This window comes from Spermophilus citellus (genome assembly GCF_964194105.1).
Source record: "Spermophilus citellus genome assembly, chromosome: 5".
Lineage (NCBI taxonomy): Eukaryota > Metazoa > Chordata > Mammalia > Rodentia > Sciuridae > Spermophilus > Spermophilus citellus.
Window position 1 is genome coordinate 151034569 of NC_138186.1, and position 18684 is coordinate 151053252.

General features: G+C 36.8%; 1 protein-coding gene across 2 annotated transcripts in view; it reads left to right on the top strand.

Moving 5' to 3' along the window:
- The window catches only part of ADGRG6 (adhesion G protein-coupled receptor G6), a 136439-nt gene extending 118031 nt beyond the window's left edge, over nt 1-18408 (top strand). The window contains exons 22-25 of one of the 2 annotated variants that reach the window (XM_081295584.1): nt 9446-9547; nt 10253-10405; nt 12859-12904; nt 15551-15687. In XM_081295584.1, the coding sequence (XP_081151710.1) occupies nt 9446-9547; nt 10253-10405; nt 12859-12872 (269 nt within the window). In that variant the 3' untranslated portion in view covers nt 12873-12904; nt 15551-15687. Of the gene's footprint in view, nt 1-9445; nt 9548-10252; nt 10406-12858; nt 12905-15550 lie in introns of both variants that reach the window. The other variant, XM_081295583.1, reaches the window with a different exon arrangement.
- The last annotated feature ends 276 nt before the right edge of the window (nt 18409-18684 follow it).

Genomic DNA, 18684 nt, shown 5'->3' on the forward strand with positions numbered 1-18684 from the left:
CATATGACAGAAGACATGAGGTCCAAACTGAAATATGAAGGATCATTAGGAATTAACTAGAGGAAAACTAGGAGTGGAAGTTGGGTAAAGAGTATTTCAGGCACAGGATACTTCACAAGAGCAGTGGGATGTACTTGAAAGCTGTTGAGCATGTGACATGACATGATTAGTGGTGCATTTTGTAGAGATGAAGCTGGATATAATGTGGGGACGGGGAGAGAACATTCCAGTAACATGTGTAAGGAGAGCAGAGGGAGGCTCTTGCTGTGGTCCCCCATAAGGTGGCCCAATATTTTAGACTTTTGGTGGGATAGGGAGCTGGAGAGATATAAACAGTCAAGAGAAATTTAGAAAGTATGCTCCTACAAAAATACATAACATTGGTTTGGCTGTTAAAGTAAACTTATTTTTCTAGAATGATCAGGGCAAGGAGTTTTTTTTTTTTTTAATTTTATTTATTTATTTATTTATTTATTTATTTATTTATTTATTTTGGTAATGGAGGTTAAACCCAGGGGTGCTCCACCACTGAGCTGTATACCCCAGCTCTTTTATATTTTTGTTTTTAAACAGGATCTCACTAAATTGCTAAGGCTGGTTTCTAACTTGAGATCCTCCTGCCTCGGCCTCCTGAGTTGCTGGGATTATAGGTGTGCATCACCTTAGCCTGCAGGGTTGTCTTGTTAATGTAATGTTATCGACAATGGATGTCTAACATTGTAAGACTCCACAATGGCTAAAAATTTAGAATGTGCCTCCAAATTCTGAAAACAAAGACAATACTAAACAAGTTTTAATCTCTGTCAGACACAGTGTGTAGCTAAGCATCTAAAATTCAGCAGGGTTCCTTATTGTGAGTGCTATGTGATACCGGGCATTGACAGAGGTGGGACCTTGGGGCTCCTTGTTAGAGATGAGTCCTCTGTGATACTGGAGCACATCTGTCAGGGGAATGGCTTTTGATAGGTTTCTTTGCACATATACCTCTCCAAAATTTTGTTCAAACATGTTTATACAACCATTTATCTTTCGGGATTCTTGTGTGCAGATACACGAGTGTGTGCAAACACACTTACATGTATAATTATATAAGCACTCACATTACTGTATAGTTTATTAAACTTCCATGTTTTATTTTACTTTTTTTAAGTTTCATACATATTTGTATCTTTATATATACTTACAGACAGCCACATAATAAAATTACGAAAAATAATGTGAAATGAATATCAGAAAATTACTATAATCTGTGTGGCCATAACTGAAATTTTACTTGAATGAACAAGTGAATTTACTAATTGAATCAAAGCTGAAACCAAGTTTATTGTTTTTTAATTTTTCATGGTATATTATTTTGTTCTTTTTATGTTATCTGTTTCACTTAATTAATTTGTATAATAGTCATTCTGTTGCCTTTTTCCTAAAAGTAAAAGATAAATAAGCCTTCCCTTAACACAATGCAATTATATACCTACCTGACTTGCTATTTTGGATCTTCCCAGATTAAGACTGGTGGAACCTTGTGTTAAAATTTTTAATTTTTTCTAAAATATACAACTTCAGAAAATTGTAGACAAATAGTTATGCAAAAAGGACAAATATTTGACATAAGTAGATGATACTTTTCATTGAATTATACTTTAATAATTCATCTTAAATAAAAGGCAGTTCCCTGGTCACTAAGAAGATCTTGGCCAGCATCCTGTTGGCCATCTGTCTCTTGGCCATATCCAATGCACTTACAGAATTGAGCTCTTGCCCTAACATGCGGCCTGTGCGACAGCTGCTTGTTATACAGGTGATGAACTCTTATCTCACACTGTACTTTGAATTCATCAACCTTGCAAAAGTATTTGACATCAGCAATTAGATCAGGCTTCTCCAGTATATAGGGAAGTTTAACTTACCTGAGATGTTCATCAGGATGTCAAGTCTAGCTCCATATCAAGAGCTTGATCATCAATTTCCCTTTTCCAGAAATGGGAAATGATATTAATAGCTCAGGCACAACCAGAATATCTGAAAGCATAAAAAGATAAAACAGTTTTACACGTAGACGCTGCTGTGGAGAACACAGGAATATTGTCAGTCTACACAGAGATAATGTTTGCCACTAATTATTTTGATGACCCAGAGTAACAAAAATAATGTGTATTTGTATAGTGCATGGGGTTTACCAAACACTTTCAAATAACATCTGTGATTTTGTTCCTTCTTGCAAATCTGAAAAATGGGTGCCTAAGAAAAAGAATGTTGTCGCCATTTTATAAACAAACAGGGTCAGATGAGTTAATGACTTTCCCAAGATCAATTTGAGTCTGATGGTGATATATTTCAACTATAGCATATATGAAAATGAAAATAACACATTATGAGGGGACAACATCTAATCAGACTAAACTTACTTACTGTACCTTCAGTTTTTTATTTCCAACTTTTAAGAAGTGTATATCTAATATCATTAAAAATTGATAGTAAATATATGTTTAATAAAAAATATAATTTAATATCTTATGCTTATTCAGCAAAAATATCATTTGGCAAAATGTTATTATAATCTAATTGGTAAACTAAGAAAGTTAAGTTATGAGGTAAAGTGCATTAAATTTCACCTAAGTCTCCCCTGCACTGGAGACTGAGGTCCGGAACCTCATGAAAGTTAAGCTGTTACATAATCACACAAAACATGGATCAAACTGGTGTCAAGGTAAAGAGATCGTCCACCTTTCAACCCACCTAAAACCACATCATGTTGGCTAAAATATTACACATGCGAGGAAATAAATTAGTCATCTCTTAGCAGGGCACTTGGTGCCAAAGAGAAATAATTTGCTAAAGGGCACCTTCACTATATGAAAGAAAGACTTCAAGAAGTTTTCAAAGACAGCCATAAACCTTAGAGATGCAGAGCCCAGCAACTAGCTGGCTTTGTCTGATGACAACAGTATCCAGAGGCGTGGGTGCAGGTGTGCTGGGGAACTCAGGTCATCCAGACCATTTCTGTCAGTTGCCTAGATCACAGGCCTCTTCTGCCCAAATACTTGCCTTGATTAACTTGACCCATTTTCCCATCAAAACTCCAGAACCACTCTGTTTTTATGGCCTGATTAGGACACCAGAGACTCATTATTACTTGCTCTGATTCCATCCCATATCCCTGGAACTGCTTATGTCTGCAGTCTTCCTAAATCTTCTAAGTCTTTATCTAAATCTTTCTAAATCTTCATCATCCAGATTAAGAAAAAGTCCACTTAGACTATTTGTCCAAATCTGTTGCTGATGATTCTGCCAAAAAATGTCAGTGGCCGTGAGTTGCTAAAGACTTAACCCAAGAGAAGACGACTTGGAATTGTTTGTCATTTTCCTTTCCACCTGGGTTGTTGTGAAGTGGCCTTTTTACACCTATGAAAGAAAGACATATGTGCCGCCTTGAATTTTACTGTGTGATAATATCCAAGAGAACTGTTTCTGGCAACTTTTTAAAAACTTTTCATCGTCAGGCTAAAGACCTGAGAACATTGGACCAGAAAGCCACATGTAATTTCCTGAATCAAGTCGAGAGAATGAGTTCTATGAAGGAGCCAACCTTTTAGTCCAAATATCTTAAGTATATCTTTTTATTTCCTCTAAGATGCTCTACAAAGACCAAGATTAAGAACACACCCAGACAATCTACAGTGAATACGATGCCAATATTTAGAAATAGACTTTTTCTTAAAAAAAAAAAAAAAGCATGTTACTTGAATGTGTTCTAAGGGTGATGACAGGATCATATGTTTAAAAAAAAAAAAAATCGTGACCCGATGAGAAGTTTCAGAGTGTTCCTCCGTCCCTTTGAGACCTTCCTTCAGTGTGTGTGCTGGGCCAGCCCTGGCCTGCAGAACCCTTCTAGGAGACTCCTGCAGGGGGCGATATTACATTCTTCCCTAACAATACCCATAGGCAGGCCTAGGAACACTCTCCATCAGTTGAAAGTGTTTCTCATTTTCAATGAGAAAGTCATGAAATTTACTGAGGATTAAGACATTTTGATTCTTGTATTGTAATTCTTTTTTTTAAGTAAACATAAACCTCTGGTTAGTGAAAGATGGAGGGGTAGAGAAGGCAGGAATCTGTTCATTTAAAGCTGGTTACAATTTGTTTTTCTTTTTCTATATGGAATACTTTCATATAAGAGAAATAAAGAACCAAGGTAGTTATCAGCTTGAAGAAACTAATGCTAAGGAACTCTGTCTTGTATCCATTTGAGTGATAGTAGTTCAGGCTAAAATTCACCAAAAAAGGACCATTGTGAGATATCTTGTGTGAGATAGGAAGGTTTCATGAAAGCAGCACAAGCCAATCAAGATGAAGTAGAAGCTTTTAACTCTAAATTTCACTTTAATTTTAGCTTCCAGCTTTTGTGGACCATGTCCCTGTCTGTGTGGTCAATGAGATAAGTTTGTGTGATTCCTGGGTGACACAAAGATGTTCAAAGGGGCAAAAACTGATAGAACAGAGACAAGAATGAAAAGTGAGATTCCCATGGAACTCTATTAGAGTTTCATGACTTTAGTTCTGCTTCAGACACCACAATCTATAAGGAGATGGGGAAACCTTTGGATTTAAGAGGGGATAGCCCTCCTTCGTCCATTCTCTCTTCTTGTCTGCCATTCTTCCCTGAAGAAAGGCATCCAGTTTGTCTGCCTATCAGCATATTTTCCATTGTTGATCTCTGAAGAGAGTAGAAGGAATTCTGTTATAATATTTATTGTCAGACTAACTTAAATCTATGTTGAAAGGGCTCACTGCTACAGATATTAAGATAACCTTTTTGGTGAATTTTACTCTGATTTAAAATGGAAATGTATCTCAAGGCTAAAGAATTCGCCCTATTTATATAATAAATGTAGTACCTTAGGATTTTAAATGTATTCATTTCTAAGAATTCTAACTTCTCATGCTTGTTACCCAATTTTATCCATAGCATCACAATTCCTAGTGAAATATGGAGCTTTTATGCGAACTCTCTCTGTTACATAATCTTAGAGGAGCTGTTTCAGATTTTTAATCTAATTTACATACCAGTATCTCTGAAACATTTTTTGGTGCCTGTATATTTACAAGCAATTGTGGTTGCTTAAAAATATTCAATGTCATCTCATATTATGTAATTGTGATTTAGAGCGGCATTACATAACCTAAAAAAATGTTTTGTTAAGTCAGTTTATTTTACTTTTAACCTCATAATTTCTGTCTGGGGTTAGCATTTGATTCTCAGAGTAATTCATGCTTTAGCTCCCAGCAAGGCTGGAAAGGCAATTCTGTGATGTAGGTTTCTTCCAGTGTCCTCAAACACCAGACACAAACAACCTCAGAAGTTTTTTTCCTCCCATATATATGAACTGGATAATGCAAATCAAAACTACATTGAGAGTTCATCTCACTCTAGTCAGAATGATAATTATCATGAATATATGTAAAAATAAATGCTGGCCAGGATGTGGGGCAAAGGTACACTCAGACATTATTTGTGGGATTGCAAATTGATGTAGCCACTTTGGAAAGCTGTATAGAGATTGCTCAAAAATCTAGGAATGGAACCACCATTTGACCTAGTAATTCCCCTCCTCAGTATATATTCAAAGGATTTAAAATCAGCATACTTCAGTGACACAGCCACATCAATATTTTAGCAGCACATTCAACAATAGCTAAGCTATGGAGCCAACCTAGGCACCCTTCAACAAATGAATGGAAAAAGAAAATGTGGTGTATATACACAGTAGAGTATTACTCAGCCATAAAGAAGAATGACATTATGGCAATTGCTGCTAAATGGATGGATCTGGAGACTATCATGCTAAGTGAAATAAGCCAACCCAAAACACCAGAGGTGAAATGTTTTCTCTGATATGTGTGGAAGCTAAACCGTAATAAGTGGCCCTGGAGCCTCCTCTACCAACAGCCTTTGTTGACTTTCCCTCAGGCTTCCTCTTCCTCCATCTTTCACTCCATAACTTCCACCAGCTCTTGACAACCTAAAAGGATCTATTAACCTTCTCAAGTTATTTGTACACTTTTGCTTTATTACATTATTGGTGAGACAAAATATGTTTGCTTATTAAAAGGATTTTCTGCAATAGCAAACTAGTTAGGAAATTTGGTAGTTATATGGGAAGCTGTTGAAAAACAGTCAGATTCAGCCATCTGGAGTGTAAAGATGAGGTTGGGCCAGTGGTATCTTTGCCCTTGTTCCAGAGAGGACAGCCCCAGCAGCCTGCTTCTGAGGCTATCTGTCTGTGGAAGAAAATCATTCCTTACTCTGAGACTTCTGCACTTACGTAGGCAAGGCCGGCATGCAAGCAGGTGTCTCCTGAGAGCTCTTCCTCCCAACGGCAGCACAGGGAGCTCCAGGAAGGGCCTGGCCTGTTTGCTGGCTTTCTGAACAACTGAAATTTGTTTCATGTTTCTTAGAGTTTTCCTTTTGTTAAATTAGAACTTCCCTACCCTGAGATAACATTTCAGACAAAAGAAATAGGTTGCTAGGATATAGTTCCTTCACTAATTACCTTATTACCAATAAAGTAAATGACATAATATATATTTACATAGCTATATATAAATAACAAAATAAAAAAAAACAGTAGTTTCACAAATTATATATATATATATGACTACATATAAAATGATAGTAATAATAATAAAAATCATGACAGTATTACTTCACTTTAGTCACTGAATGCCTTAATTATACCTCTTGGAGATAAATTTGCTTGGAACCTCCCAGGAACTTTGTGAAGGGCTGTTTATGTATTTGAAATCAGTGAAAAAAAATATAGTGAGCATTTTCATAGTAACATTTCTCTTCAAAGCAAAAGTTAATCATTCTTCAGTAATTTCAATGAGACTCTGTAACCAGTACCTCATAAGTGCCAGGCCCTGTACCTGGAGATCATCGATGGCCAAAGAGAAGCTAATCGAGAGGATAATCTACCAGAGCCATTTCACTGTGTTCAGGACCCATCGTGTAGAAATCTAGCAAGTCATCCTCTTCATATTAATGTAATTTCTTCTAAAATAAAACTTTGGCCCAATTTGAGTTAAGATATTTAAAAAAATAAACCATGGAAGTGTAACGTTGGACCTATTTTGCAAATTTAACTATATGTATCAAAAGAGATATACATAAATACTTTTTCCCACTTTTTCAGTTATACAAGCTACAATGTCATTTTGAGATTTCTCCATAGTCAAAAGGAACAGGTAAATTTAAATTATCCGGTGAAAGAGCTTCAGTAATTTTTACTTGTATGCCATTCCATGCTAGATCCTTGACTCCATGAATTCTAGGATTGTTGACCCTCCAATTCCTAAAACACAGTGCTTCCTACTTAGCAGAGCTGTATAAATAGCCACTGAATGAATAACTCTTCTTGGAAACTTTCTTGACCTCCACACTCAAAAGTTCAGTTCAAGCCCCAGACCCCCTAGAGAACTCTCCCCATGTGGCTATGTGGCAGATTATTAGGGCAGAATCTCAGCAACTCATTGATGGGCTTTCCAGAAATGTTAATGTTCAATCTATTTTCATTGTATTTCCATCAGCCCCTATTCTGTGCACTGCTCAGTCCTACTTTTAGTGCTCCCCCACCTCCAAACACATGTAAAATTGGAATCTGCTCATGTAGACTTGATGATTGTTAAATTATGGCTGCCATGGTTTATTCATTCAGTGAACATTCTTTGGGTTGCTGCAGAGTGCCTGACATCATCCTGGGAACAGGCAGCATAGTGTTGGAATAGATAAATATCTCTGTTCTCTTGGAGCTTATTATATTATAATAGGAAACAACAATCAAGCAAAAAAATATATATGAGGGCTATAAGACTATTGAGCACTATTCAGTGCTCAAAAGAAAATAGGTATGTGAAAGGGAGTGAGAAGGGGTTAAATGGAAACATTTATCAACAGTCATCAGTTCATCCTAGACCTGAATGAGAAGTAGGAAGCAGCTTTTGAGAGAGCTGAAGACAGTGTTCAGCACGATATGGGGCAGGAATGAGCCTGATACACTGAGAAACAGAAGGTGGTGAGAGTGGTTTGAGGGTCATGTGGAGAAACCTTCAGTTCACAACATCTGGGGTTTGAGATATAGCCAGATAAAGATGTCCTAGAAGCAATGTCGTTGGAATCCTGGTGGTGTATGGGGAGAGAAGCAAGTGGAACCAAGCAGAAAAATCATTCTTGAGCCTCAGAGATGTGGTTCTTGTAGTTTAGAAGTCCACTCTCTACTGTGACACCGGAGCCCTGGGAGAGATGGAGAACCAGGACCGAGTCACAAAATTGTGTTATCTTTAAGGAGTAAAGGAGAATAATCTTCTAAGGCAGTAGAGAAGGAATCCCCATAAAACTTGGAGAAATTGGCATTGAGAACAAAGGACTCTCCCATTGTTTGGCTGCTTCCGGAGGCTTGTTAAGACGCCACAGTGTGGGAGCTGACACCCCTCTGCTCAGAACAGTCACAGGGCATAGAGTGTGAAGGCAGCCTGTGGGGAGTAGGCTTGGAGGAGAAGGTGGGAAAGAAGTGGAGGTAGCAAAAAGTAATAACCACTTCAAGAAGTTTTACTGAGGAAATAAATGAGTTGAAGCTGAAAGAAGATTAGAGATTAAGGGAAAATTTTTATGATTTTTTAAAGAGCTATTAGATTGTGCTTATTAGGTGATAGGGATGATTCATATAGAAAATAGGGGAAACTGAGGCTGCAAGGAGAAGGTTAAAGGGGGTTGGCCTGCAAAGCACAAGTGACACAGTGTTTGATAGGCCCAGGGAGTGGCTGTAAATATGAAGACTATTGTCCAATAAGGAGGTGTTTCTGTGTTAAAATGTTGAAAATCTGAATTGGGCCAAGTGGAATCACAGATTTTTCTGGTTTGAGGTATGTTTGAACAACATGTAGAAATAACCATTTTTCTAAAGCCCAATCTAATATTCTGATTATAGCTATAATAATCTACCTATGTAAAACAGCTCAAGATAGACAAATTGAAACAGACAATAAGTTTATGGGTGAATTTTGTTTTCTCTCTCTCTTTTTTTTTTAATTCTATGAACAATTTTCACATGTTTTTAAGACAGAAATAAGGGAAATAGCAAATGCTTTTAAGTTGAATGTAGCTTGTTTCAGCTTGGTTTTTAGGTAAGTCGTAATGAATGTGGAACAGAACAGACAAAGGCAGAAATTGGATCCATGCAGTGATTCTGGTTTTATTTGAGCCATTGTGTTCTTTTCCATAGGATTAAAATGTCTACTACGCGCTCTTGAGATTCCTTTCCTTGGATCTTTGTTCCTTAGTAACGTAGATATAAAAACTTTAAAATTAAAACAAATACATGTATTTTATAAGATTCATCTTTTAAAATGTGTCAGTTGGCCTCAGTGTTTGTATTTTCTATTGTCACAGGATTATTTATTTTTATCTTCCACTGTGCAATGAAGGAGAATGTCCAGAAGCAGTGGAGACGGCATCTCTGTTGTGGCCGATTCCGATTAGCAGATAATTCAGGTAAAGGGGCAGGTTTGTCATTACGTATTTATCTAAGATTAACTGGAAATACTTGTCATTTTCTGTTGTCAAAGCAGCCCAGGCCCAGTGGGAGCAGATTGTAGAAGTGGAGCATGTGAAAATTCTTAGTTGGAATCTTGGAATATTAGGGCTGAAGGGATCTGAGGGCACTAGATACATCCCTTCTACCTGCAGAGAAGCATGAATTCCAGGCAGCTTAAATGATTTGCCTAAGTTTTAATGTCTAATTTGACAGCTCAGATTATCCACTACACCAGACCCTCCTTTCCACACTTTTGAAGTTCTGAATTACATTTTTAGGTGAAGAGATTATATCTCAATTTAAAAACATTGAAGAAAAGGATTATTTTTTTTAAATTACTGTGGTTACTTCTCACCCTAGGATATTGATGCAAGATTTTAAATAATATGTACACAGGTTCAAAGTAGGAAATTTTAGTTTCTTCAGTTTATTGTTGTTGATTATTTTTATTTAATTAGTTTTGGTACCAGGGATTGGACCCAGGAGTGCTTAGCCACTGAGCCACATCCCCAGTCCTTTTCAGTACTTACTCTAGCTATTGTTGGCATGTCAGAAAATCAGATGCTCCAGATAGGCAAAGCAATGCACTGATAATATTTTTAGGACACAGTATATTATATTCCTTGTAATGCAGATTGATAGAATGATGTCATTTCTTCCAGATTGGAGCAAAACAGCTACCAATATCATCAAGAAAAGCTCCGATAATCTGGGAAAATCTTTGTCTTCAAGTTCCATTGGTTCTAACTCAACCTATCTTACATCCAAATCTAAATCCAGCTCTACCACCTATTTCAAAAGGAACAGCCACACCGGTAAGTGCTTCTGGCATCATAAAGATTTTTTCTGGTCCAGTTCTCACGTTACATTTTCATGGCAGAATCAGCTCATCCGGAAGTTTGATGCATCACAGTGCCTGATAGAGTGCTTATGTTAGATTTACGAATATAAAATCTATCTGAAGATCTTCTCCAGCAACTTTATGAATATTTTATTCTCTTTAAAATTTTATAATCCATCTATTCCTGCAAACCATATGATGAACCGAGCAGTATCGTAACTTTATCATTTGATTGGAAACTTAGTTTTCCTTAAAAATTAGAATATTTTGTCTAAAAAGTTAGCATTTTTATTTTTAAAATGAAGAATTTATTGCAGAATATTTTAGGATGGTGTGAAAGTACCCTACAGGGTGGCATGGGAGCAGGAAGAAGGGCCGTCTAGGATGTGTTTTATTTACAACTTAAATCCTTAAGCATTGGAAGCCTTGTTGGCAACTGTTCCTTAGGTCACTGATGAAATAGGAAAGAGCAGAGGGCAGTACTGGGTAGGTGACAGGACTGTAAGAAGCGTGAGGCTTTCTTCATGTCTTGCCTTTTCATCATATTCACGGCAGCCACAGAATCTGTCACTGAGCATGTCTGTGGATGATCCTCATGACACCGTGTAAATAATATTTTGTGGTACTTGATGGTCACTTAGTAGCACGAGGAGCTGCCATCTTCTAATAACTTTAAAGGGAAATAATAGAATTGCTACTTTTAAAGACCAATCGAATCTGTTGGCAGACAGCTCTTGACACTGAGCAAACACTACTTCCTAATTAAAGCTACTTCTGAAAGGACAAATGGAAATAGCTTTTAAATTTTCTAATTTGTTTAACAATTACCTATAAACAGAGTTGAATGGCACAGAAAAGATTGATATTCAACTTTTTGCACAGAGGGCAAAAGCCAGGTGATGTGCCTGTAATTGTTCATACTGGGAATACTTGGATGACAGGTGGCCCAAGTCCTTACATAGTCCCTCCTTGTACCACCTTCCCTGTCTTGCCACTGGTGTGGCCCCTGGTGGGAATTATGGTACTACTGTGGAGGAGGTTTGAATGTTCAAAGTTTTTTTTTTTGTTTTAATTCCAAAATTAAAGAAAGATCTATAAACTCAGAGCAACTTAGAACAGCAGTTCTTAAAGTTTCTTGGCAAGACATTTGTGGGGAATTAAATGAAAGCTATGGATTCTCTTTCTGAATAAAGTGCAGGCTTTATACCAGAGATTGAACCCAGGGGTGCTTAATCACTGAGCCACATCTCCAGCCCTCTTATTTTTATTTTGAAGCAGAGTCTCGCTAAATTGCTTAGTTCCTTACTAAGTTGCTGAGGTTGACTTTGAATTTGTGATCCTCCTGCCTTATCTTCTTGAGCCACTGGCATTACAAGTGTGTGCCACCCTGCCCAGCTTTTTGTCAAATGCACATTTTTTTGCCTAAAATTAAGAGGCCTGTTCACCCTTACTTGAGAATACCTATGTGAGGAAATTGATGACAGGTGTACAGCTTAAGATTATTCTTCCTGCTTGGTAGTTCCCTGGAACAAAATCTTTTACTTATAATGAACATTTTAAATTTATTTTTATTTTATTTAATCAAACTTAAAAGTAAACACTTAATTTCCTGTTTTTTTTTTTTGTTTGTTTGTTTGTTTGGTACTGAGAAGTGAACCCAGGGGTGCTTAAACACTGAGCCATATCCCCAGCCCTTTTTTATATTTTACTTAGAGACAGGGTCTCTCTGAGTTGCTAAGTGCCTCACTAAGTTTCTGAGGCTGGCTTTAAACTCGAAATCCTCCTGCCTCAGCCTCCCTAGCCACCAGGGTTACAGGTATGTGACACTGTCCCCAGATAAATTTCCTTCTCTTTCTAAAATGAAAATAATTAATATGTTGTCAATAAGTTATGAGTGAATAGGCACTAGACTAATTAAATTGATTTCCTCTTACCACAGCTGAGAATAGCTAGCCTAAAGAAATTTCTCTTATAAGGGGGAAAAGATAAAAAGTAGGTCTTCAGGAATATCAGATATTTTTGAAGTAGTAGGAAAAGACTGCTGTAGGATCCTGGGGAAAACTTACTAGAAGATACTAGAGGAAATGCAGAAATGGCACACTCTGTTGTTTCAAAATGGTATTTTTAAAGATTTTATTGTTTTAAGAATGCATTCATGTTTTTATCTTTTTCTTAACCAAACCAAACCAAAACAAAATGAAACCCTTGGGGCTGAAGGGCTGTTGGCCACTAGCATGAGGATATAGTGAACTTTATGTTTATTGTTTATATGATATAATAAATTTGGTTACCCAGTCAGTTCTCTGTGGGACAGTTCTCGGTTCTGGGAATCACTAGGGTATGCAAGAAGTCACTGCATATCCTCTTGGATATCTAGTTGGTTTATTTCTTGGAACTGATCCCGACATTCATATGTTTATGGTGTAGATAATTCCTCCTAAGAGCATTTCTTCAACAAAAGTGGATCGTCCAGGTAAACTTTTATCACTTTCTGAATGCATGATTTTTTTGCAAGGTAATAAGAGAATATTTGCATGGATTAAGCTAAGGTTCTTGCTGCACCAGCAAAATGGCTTGTTCTTTACAATACTTTTCAGCTAGCACAATGATATTCCTGCACTGAGCTGGAATTTTCTGAAATTTCAAATGGCAGCGTGCTGTGCCGGCTCTTCTCTGCATGGGGTGTGCAAGCTGGTCCTTCTAGGAAATGTACCATGCTCTGGAATGAGTGGGTCACATATTATGTAACATAACCAAAAAAGCAACATTTGAGAGAAGGATATGATTTTTTAAAAATTTTATTATTTTTACTCTCCAGTGCTCTGGTGGGTTACTGGATATGTCATGGTACGTTCATAGAAGTCATAAAAGAGATGTCATCCATTCTAAGCTGCTTTGTTAGGATTTTCATCTGCTTGAATTTCAGCATACGTCGAATGGAGTTCGTTTCTCTAGCCCCTGGTTTTCAGATTTCCAGTTGTAACCAAGTTCTTATTACTCATAAAGTAATATCTAACCAGAAAACTGAGAATAATATATATATAGATACTAGTAATAGATATATAACCATATATATCATAGTTAAGAGTACTGTGTGCATTTATATGTACACACTATATGCACATCCCTTGTTTAGAATTTTGCCTTGTTTGGAAGTCACCTTTTATGTGAAGTGCCATCCAATTGGATCATATCCTTGCAGTGGAACTGACTTTAAATCACATGCTCCTGGAAGTTGTCTAGGGAGTAAAAGGAGTATTTATTCTTGACATTTCTCTCAGGACATGTTGTTTTCTTTAAAAAAAATCAAGCATGAATCATTCATTATTGGGATTTAAGTCAATAGAAAAATTTCCCAACAGAAAACCAATGGCTAGTGAATTCATGAACTTGAAGAAAGCTCAAAATCAATCAGCTTGCTGAGAGCCAGATGAGCGGGGCCTTCCTTGTGCTGTGACTCCCCCAGGCTTTCTCTCCCCAGCCCTGGGACATGCTTCAACCACTTTTCCATGCTTCCATCTTCCCCTTCTTTCCATGAACCATGTTTTCTTCCTCTGGTTTCCTTTAGTGTGGGGTGAGAGTGCCATTTCCTGTGTTAGCCCCCAGTTTTGTTTAGTGTCCAGTGTAAGTAATAGTTGAGCATTTGAAGAGTTTCCAGAGACAACAGATATCCTAATGACAATTTTGAACAATTGTTTTTGAATTTTATATGCCAGGTCACTTTCTGAATCCACCTTACTCAGAATATAAAAGGTCTAAAGTGACTGTTGCAGTTTTGGAGGTATGATTCCCTAAAGCAGTGTTTCAGGATAGGTTTTACTTCTCACACAGTGTAGAAAAGATAGGATTGGTAGTTGGTAGAAGAGCACAGTTTATCCTTCATCCACGATGAAATTTCTGTAATTGGGTAAATTCAAGGATAATTTTTCTCCAAAGTGTATTAGGAGGGGGAAGAGAGCAGGCACTTATGACATTCATAGAATACAAAAAATAAAAGATAAACAATCACATGTATGTATAGATAATAGATCTTACATATGAGTTTCAGAGTACTATCTGAGCCAGTTTTAGAAATTTTGGGAATCAAGAGAAATAATATTTAACTCAGAATACTGAAAAATTCAGAATACAAGTTTATTTAGTGGTCCTTTCTCATTATCAATTGCTCTGATATTATTTCTGCTAGTAATACTGCTGCTGAAATTGTAGCAAGTTAACAAAAAAAGAGTTTTAAAATACTTCTGATAAAGGGAATTTTTTAAAACATTTTTTTAGAGAGAGAGAGAGAGAGAGAGAGAAGTTTTTTAATATTTATTTTTTAGTATCGGCAGACACAACATCTTTGTTTGTATGTGGTGCTGAGGATCGAGCCCGGGCCGCACGCATGCCAGGCGAGTGCGCTACCGCTTGAGCCACATCTCCAGCCCCTGATAAAGGGAATTTTGACTTCTACAATTAATAATTCATAAAGAGATGTCCTTTTTGCTATATTCCATTCATTTCACAAGCTAAAAGCCATGGGAAAAATGTGTTCAAAGCAGACTTTCATGTTTATTTTTATTCACTTTTATTCTCCAAAATCCTTTAAATTTTCTAAAAGTTTTTATTATGAAGAATGTCAAACATATAAAAGGTAGAGAAAATAGTATAATGAACCCCTTTGTTCCCATCAACTCATTTTCCATGCCCATTTTCCTATATTATTTGGAAAACTTTATCTTAGATATCATACATTTCTACCATGAACATTTCAGAACATTTTAATTCATTCTTACCTAATTTATTATTTCTTTTGAGCCATTTGGTACATATATTCTTGAAGAGGTTTTTTATTATTCTCATTGACTGAAATATGCTACTTACAAGAATATTTTCCTATAATAAACCATAGCACAAAAAATGACTAGAAGGCAAATAGACATTCAGTGAATTTTAGGAGTGCATTTTGAAGATGAAAAATGCAAAATTTTAGTGCTGCCTGTTACCTAATCTAAGGGGAAAAAAAGCTTTATTTCCTTTGTATACTTCTTGATGTACAAAACAGAGGGCACAATATAGTGGCCCTAAGGCATGTCCCCAGGTTATCTTGAAGCCTAATTTCTCGTGTCATTTCTTGCAGACAGTGCTTCCCTGGACAAGTCCTTGTCAAAACTGACCCATGCTGATGGAGAACAAACATCAATCATCCCTGTCCATCAGGTCATTGATAAGGTCAAGGGTTATTGCAATGCTCATTCAGATAACTTCTATAAAAACATCATCATGTCAGACACCTTCAGCCACAGCACAAAATTTTAATGTCTTTAATATAAGAAAAAGGAAAATCAGTTTCCAGAAGTGTGAAGATCTTCATGCAGTGTAAACCATGACTAGCAGATATAAATGTGCTATTACCTAGGTAACTGCATACAGATGAGGGGTGTGTTTTGTTAAGAAGGCTTTTGTGAAATTTACAATTCATCCTTTCAGTATATTTCTTCCAAGGGGGACTTTCCATCATCACTGAACTTCAGTACTGAGAGCAATATGACTCAGTAAGCCAGGGAGATATTATCTTTTGAATGTATGATTGAATCAAACTAATCAGAACTCAGGGGAAGGTACTAAAATTAGACAACATGGGATCAAACAAAGCCAAGGACAAACTCTAGTTTAGACTCATCTACCAACCTCCTGGTGAGGCCTGGATGTAAACATTTTTATATCATCTTTCTCAACAATCAGAAGTGTAATAATATTTGTAACAGTTTTGGATGCCGACATATTTCATCCAGAGCTACTTTCTGTGAATGCATCAGCATCTTTTTTCTTTTTCAATGAAATTCCAACCACAAATAGAAAAAATACTTAATATTTGACCCTAAGAGTAAAAGGGATTTTTTTTTCTTATATCAAACATATAACTTTCAGAACTACATCATACCCTGGAAAGAAAGTTTTCCCAAGATATTATCCAAGTTAATACAAGGCTGTGTTCCATTCAAGACAGAAAGCTTAAGCCTCGTTATCAAATATAATTGAATCCCATGCATTTAAATATGGCTTGGTGATGACATTCCATTAACAGGGCCTCCTGTGGTTGTTTAACAATGATACTGTTCCCCCTTTACTGTATATTGAGCCCATAGGCTCATGGGGTAGAGGAGATTTTCTGTTAGTCACACTGTAACAATAGTCCTTTTAGGATACACACATTTGAGATGTTGTGGTCGTGTCCTTGCTCCAAGGACTTTTAAGATATTTCCAGTTAAGTAAATGAAGGCCTCTCTCTTCCCCTACTGAGAATTTTGTTCCAAGGAATATAAACTCAGACATGTGGATGTCTCATTTAATTAAAATAATTTATTAATGTGTGGATCTGCAACTGCTAGTCTAAAATCTATTTGTACTGAGTCCTCTGATGATAACATAAGAGGAGCCTGAGGAGGTCTGGCAAGATAGATGGTGTTGTGTTGATGGGTCAGCCTGATGCATAAAAGCCATGCCTAATATTACACAGCTTACCTAACTCTCAAAGTATCCTAAGGAATGCATGCTTGTAATGAGGGTATAGGAGACCACAGCTTAATTGTTAAATTATGGAGTCTTATCCAGTTTCTTAGCAATGGGCCTCAGTGCAGGCTGGGTCGTAACAGCTCTCTGGATTCTCTTGAGAGGTATCAGGTTCAGGGAAGCAGCAGTTAAGTGAGGAGGAAAGAAGGGGTTTGGGCAGAGCCTGTTGGCTCAAGAAAAGAGGTCAGAACTGAACCCCTAGGGCCTTTACCTTCTATACAGAAAGCAGATAGCCCTTGTTCTTAGATGTAGGATGACCTGCAGGCTATGCAGAGACTCAAGGAGCCTCTTAACTTTGGCTAAGCTTTAGTCATGAAGCTAGTCAAGCTCAAAAGGATAATGAGAGAGTTTAGTGGTGGATTGTTACTACTGTTCCAGTTTGCAGCAACCTGGAACACCATCTTGGCAGAAAAGAGCTGAGTCCAGGCTGGCTTTCACAGGGGAGAGGGGCATTTAGGAGAAAAAGATAGTAAACCTTAAGTCACTGAGATTCACTACAGTAGAGCCAAATCCTTTTCTGTAGGCATATATTAACAGGCTGTGTATTGTGCCAGAATTTACATATAGATGAAAATTAATCTTAAATCATCACTGAATATTCATATGCTTCCCCCAAACCTTAGACATTCATGATAGAGTTTAATTAGCTTTCTACTGTGAGATTTCTGCACAAGGTGCATAGTTAGTTAATAGTGATTAAGATATATCTTCAGAAATAGCTTTGCTTTTGATGTCTTCTCATATACATACAGATCTGAGAAAACATTTTATTTTTGTATTTGACAACAATGTCAGCTCCACTTTAGAAATTTTCAATGAGCAGGTAAGGAAAACTATGGAGAAATAGCTGCACAGAAACATTTGCAAATAGAGTGAAAAGACTGAGCCAAATTCTACCCTCTGTTCCTTTCTCACCTTTCTTCAGCCCCTCAGAAGCTTGGGGCCACGGTCTCACTGGGGAGCCAAAAGCCACCTACACTCACCTTCCAGAAGAATACCAATTCAAACGCTTTATTTTTTTCTCATTTCTCTACCTTTTTTAGCTGAATTGTGTCAAGAGTTTAAGTTTTGAAATAGTTGCCATCCTTGTCACCATTGCTTGCATTGAAAAGCTATTCCTTGCCTGTTGTTGGCATAGATTCTTTTGTACATATTTATTTATTTGTGTTTACAAATGTCAATCTGTCTCACATCTTAGCTTTATATTGCCTAGTTTTATTGTTTTAATTAACTTTCTATTAGAGAGACTGTGTATATTTTTTCTAAAAAAAAAGTTGTGACAGTTTTTTGTAGCAATACCTTTGAACATGATGGATGAAAGTGACTGTGAGTACAATTTGGAAATAATTGTAAGAAGCTACTGCAGCCAATGTGTGGATTTACTTCAATGGAAAATGTTTTTTTTTTTTCAAATAAATACTTATATTGTTCATGTTCCAAATGATCCAATTCCTTTATGAGTGAATGTTTCTATTTCTGACTCCTAAATAGGAAAAGATTATTTGACAACTGGAAAATAACCTGCCACCAATTAAGTCAGTGACATGGGACTACTTTGCCAAACACTAGGAATGAGTATGTGACAGCGATCCAGTTCGCAGGGATGCATACATTTTGAAGGTCTTAGAATTTCTTGGGGTGATGGGTGCAAAGCCAAGCTCTGAGGAATGTTGGAAGTATTGCAGGTTTCTTTGTGGGGGA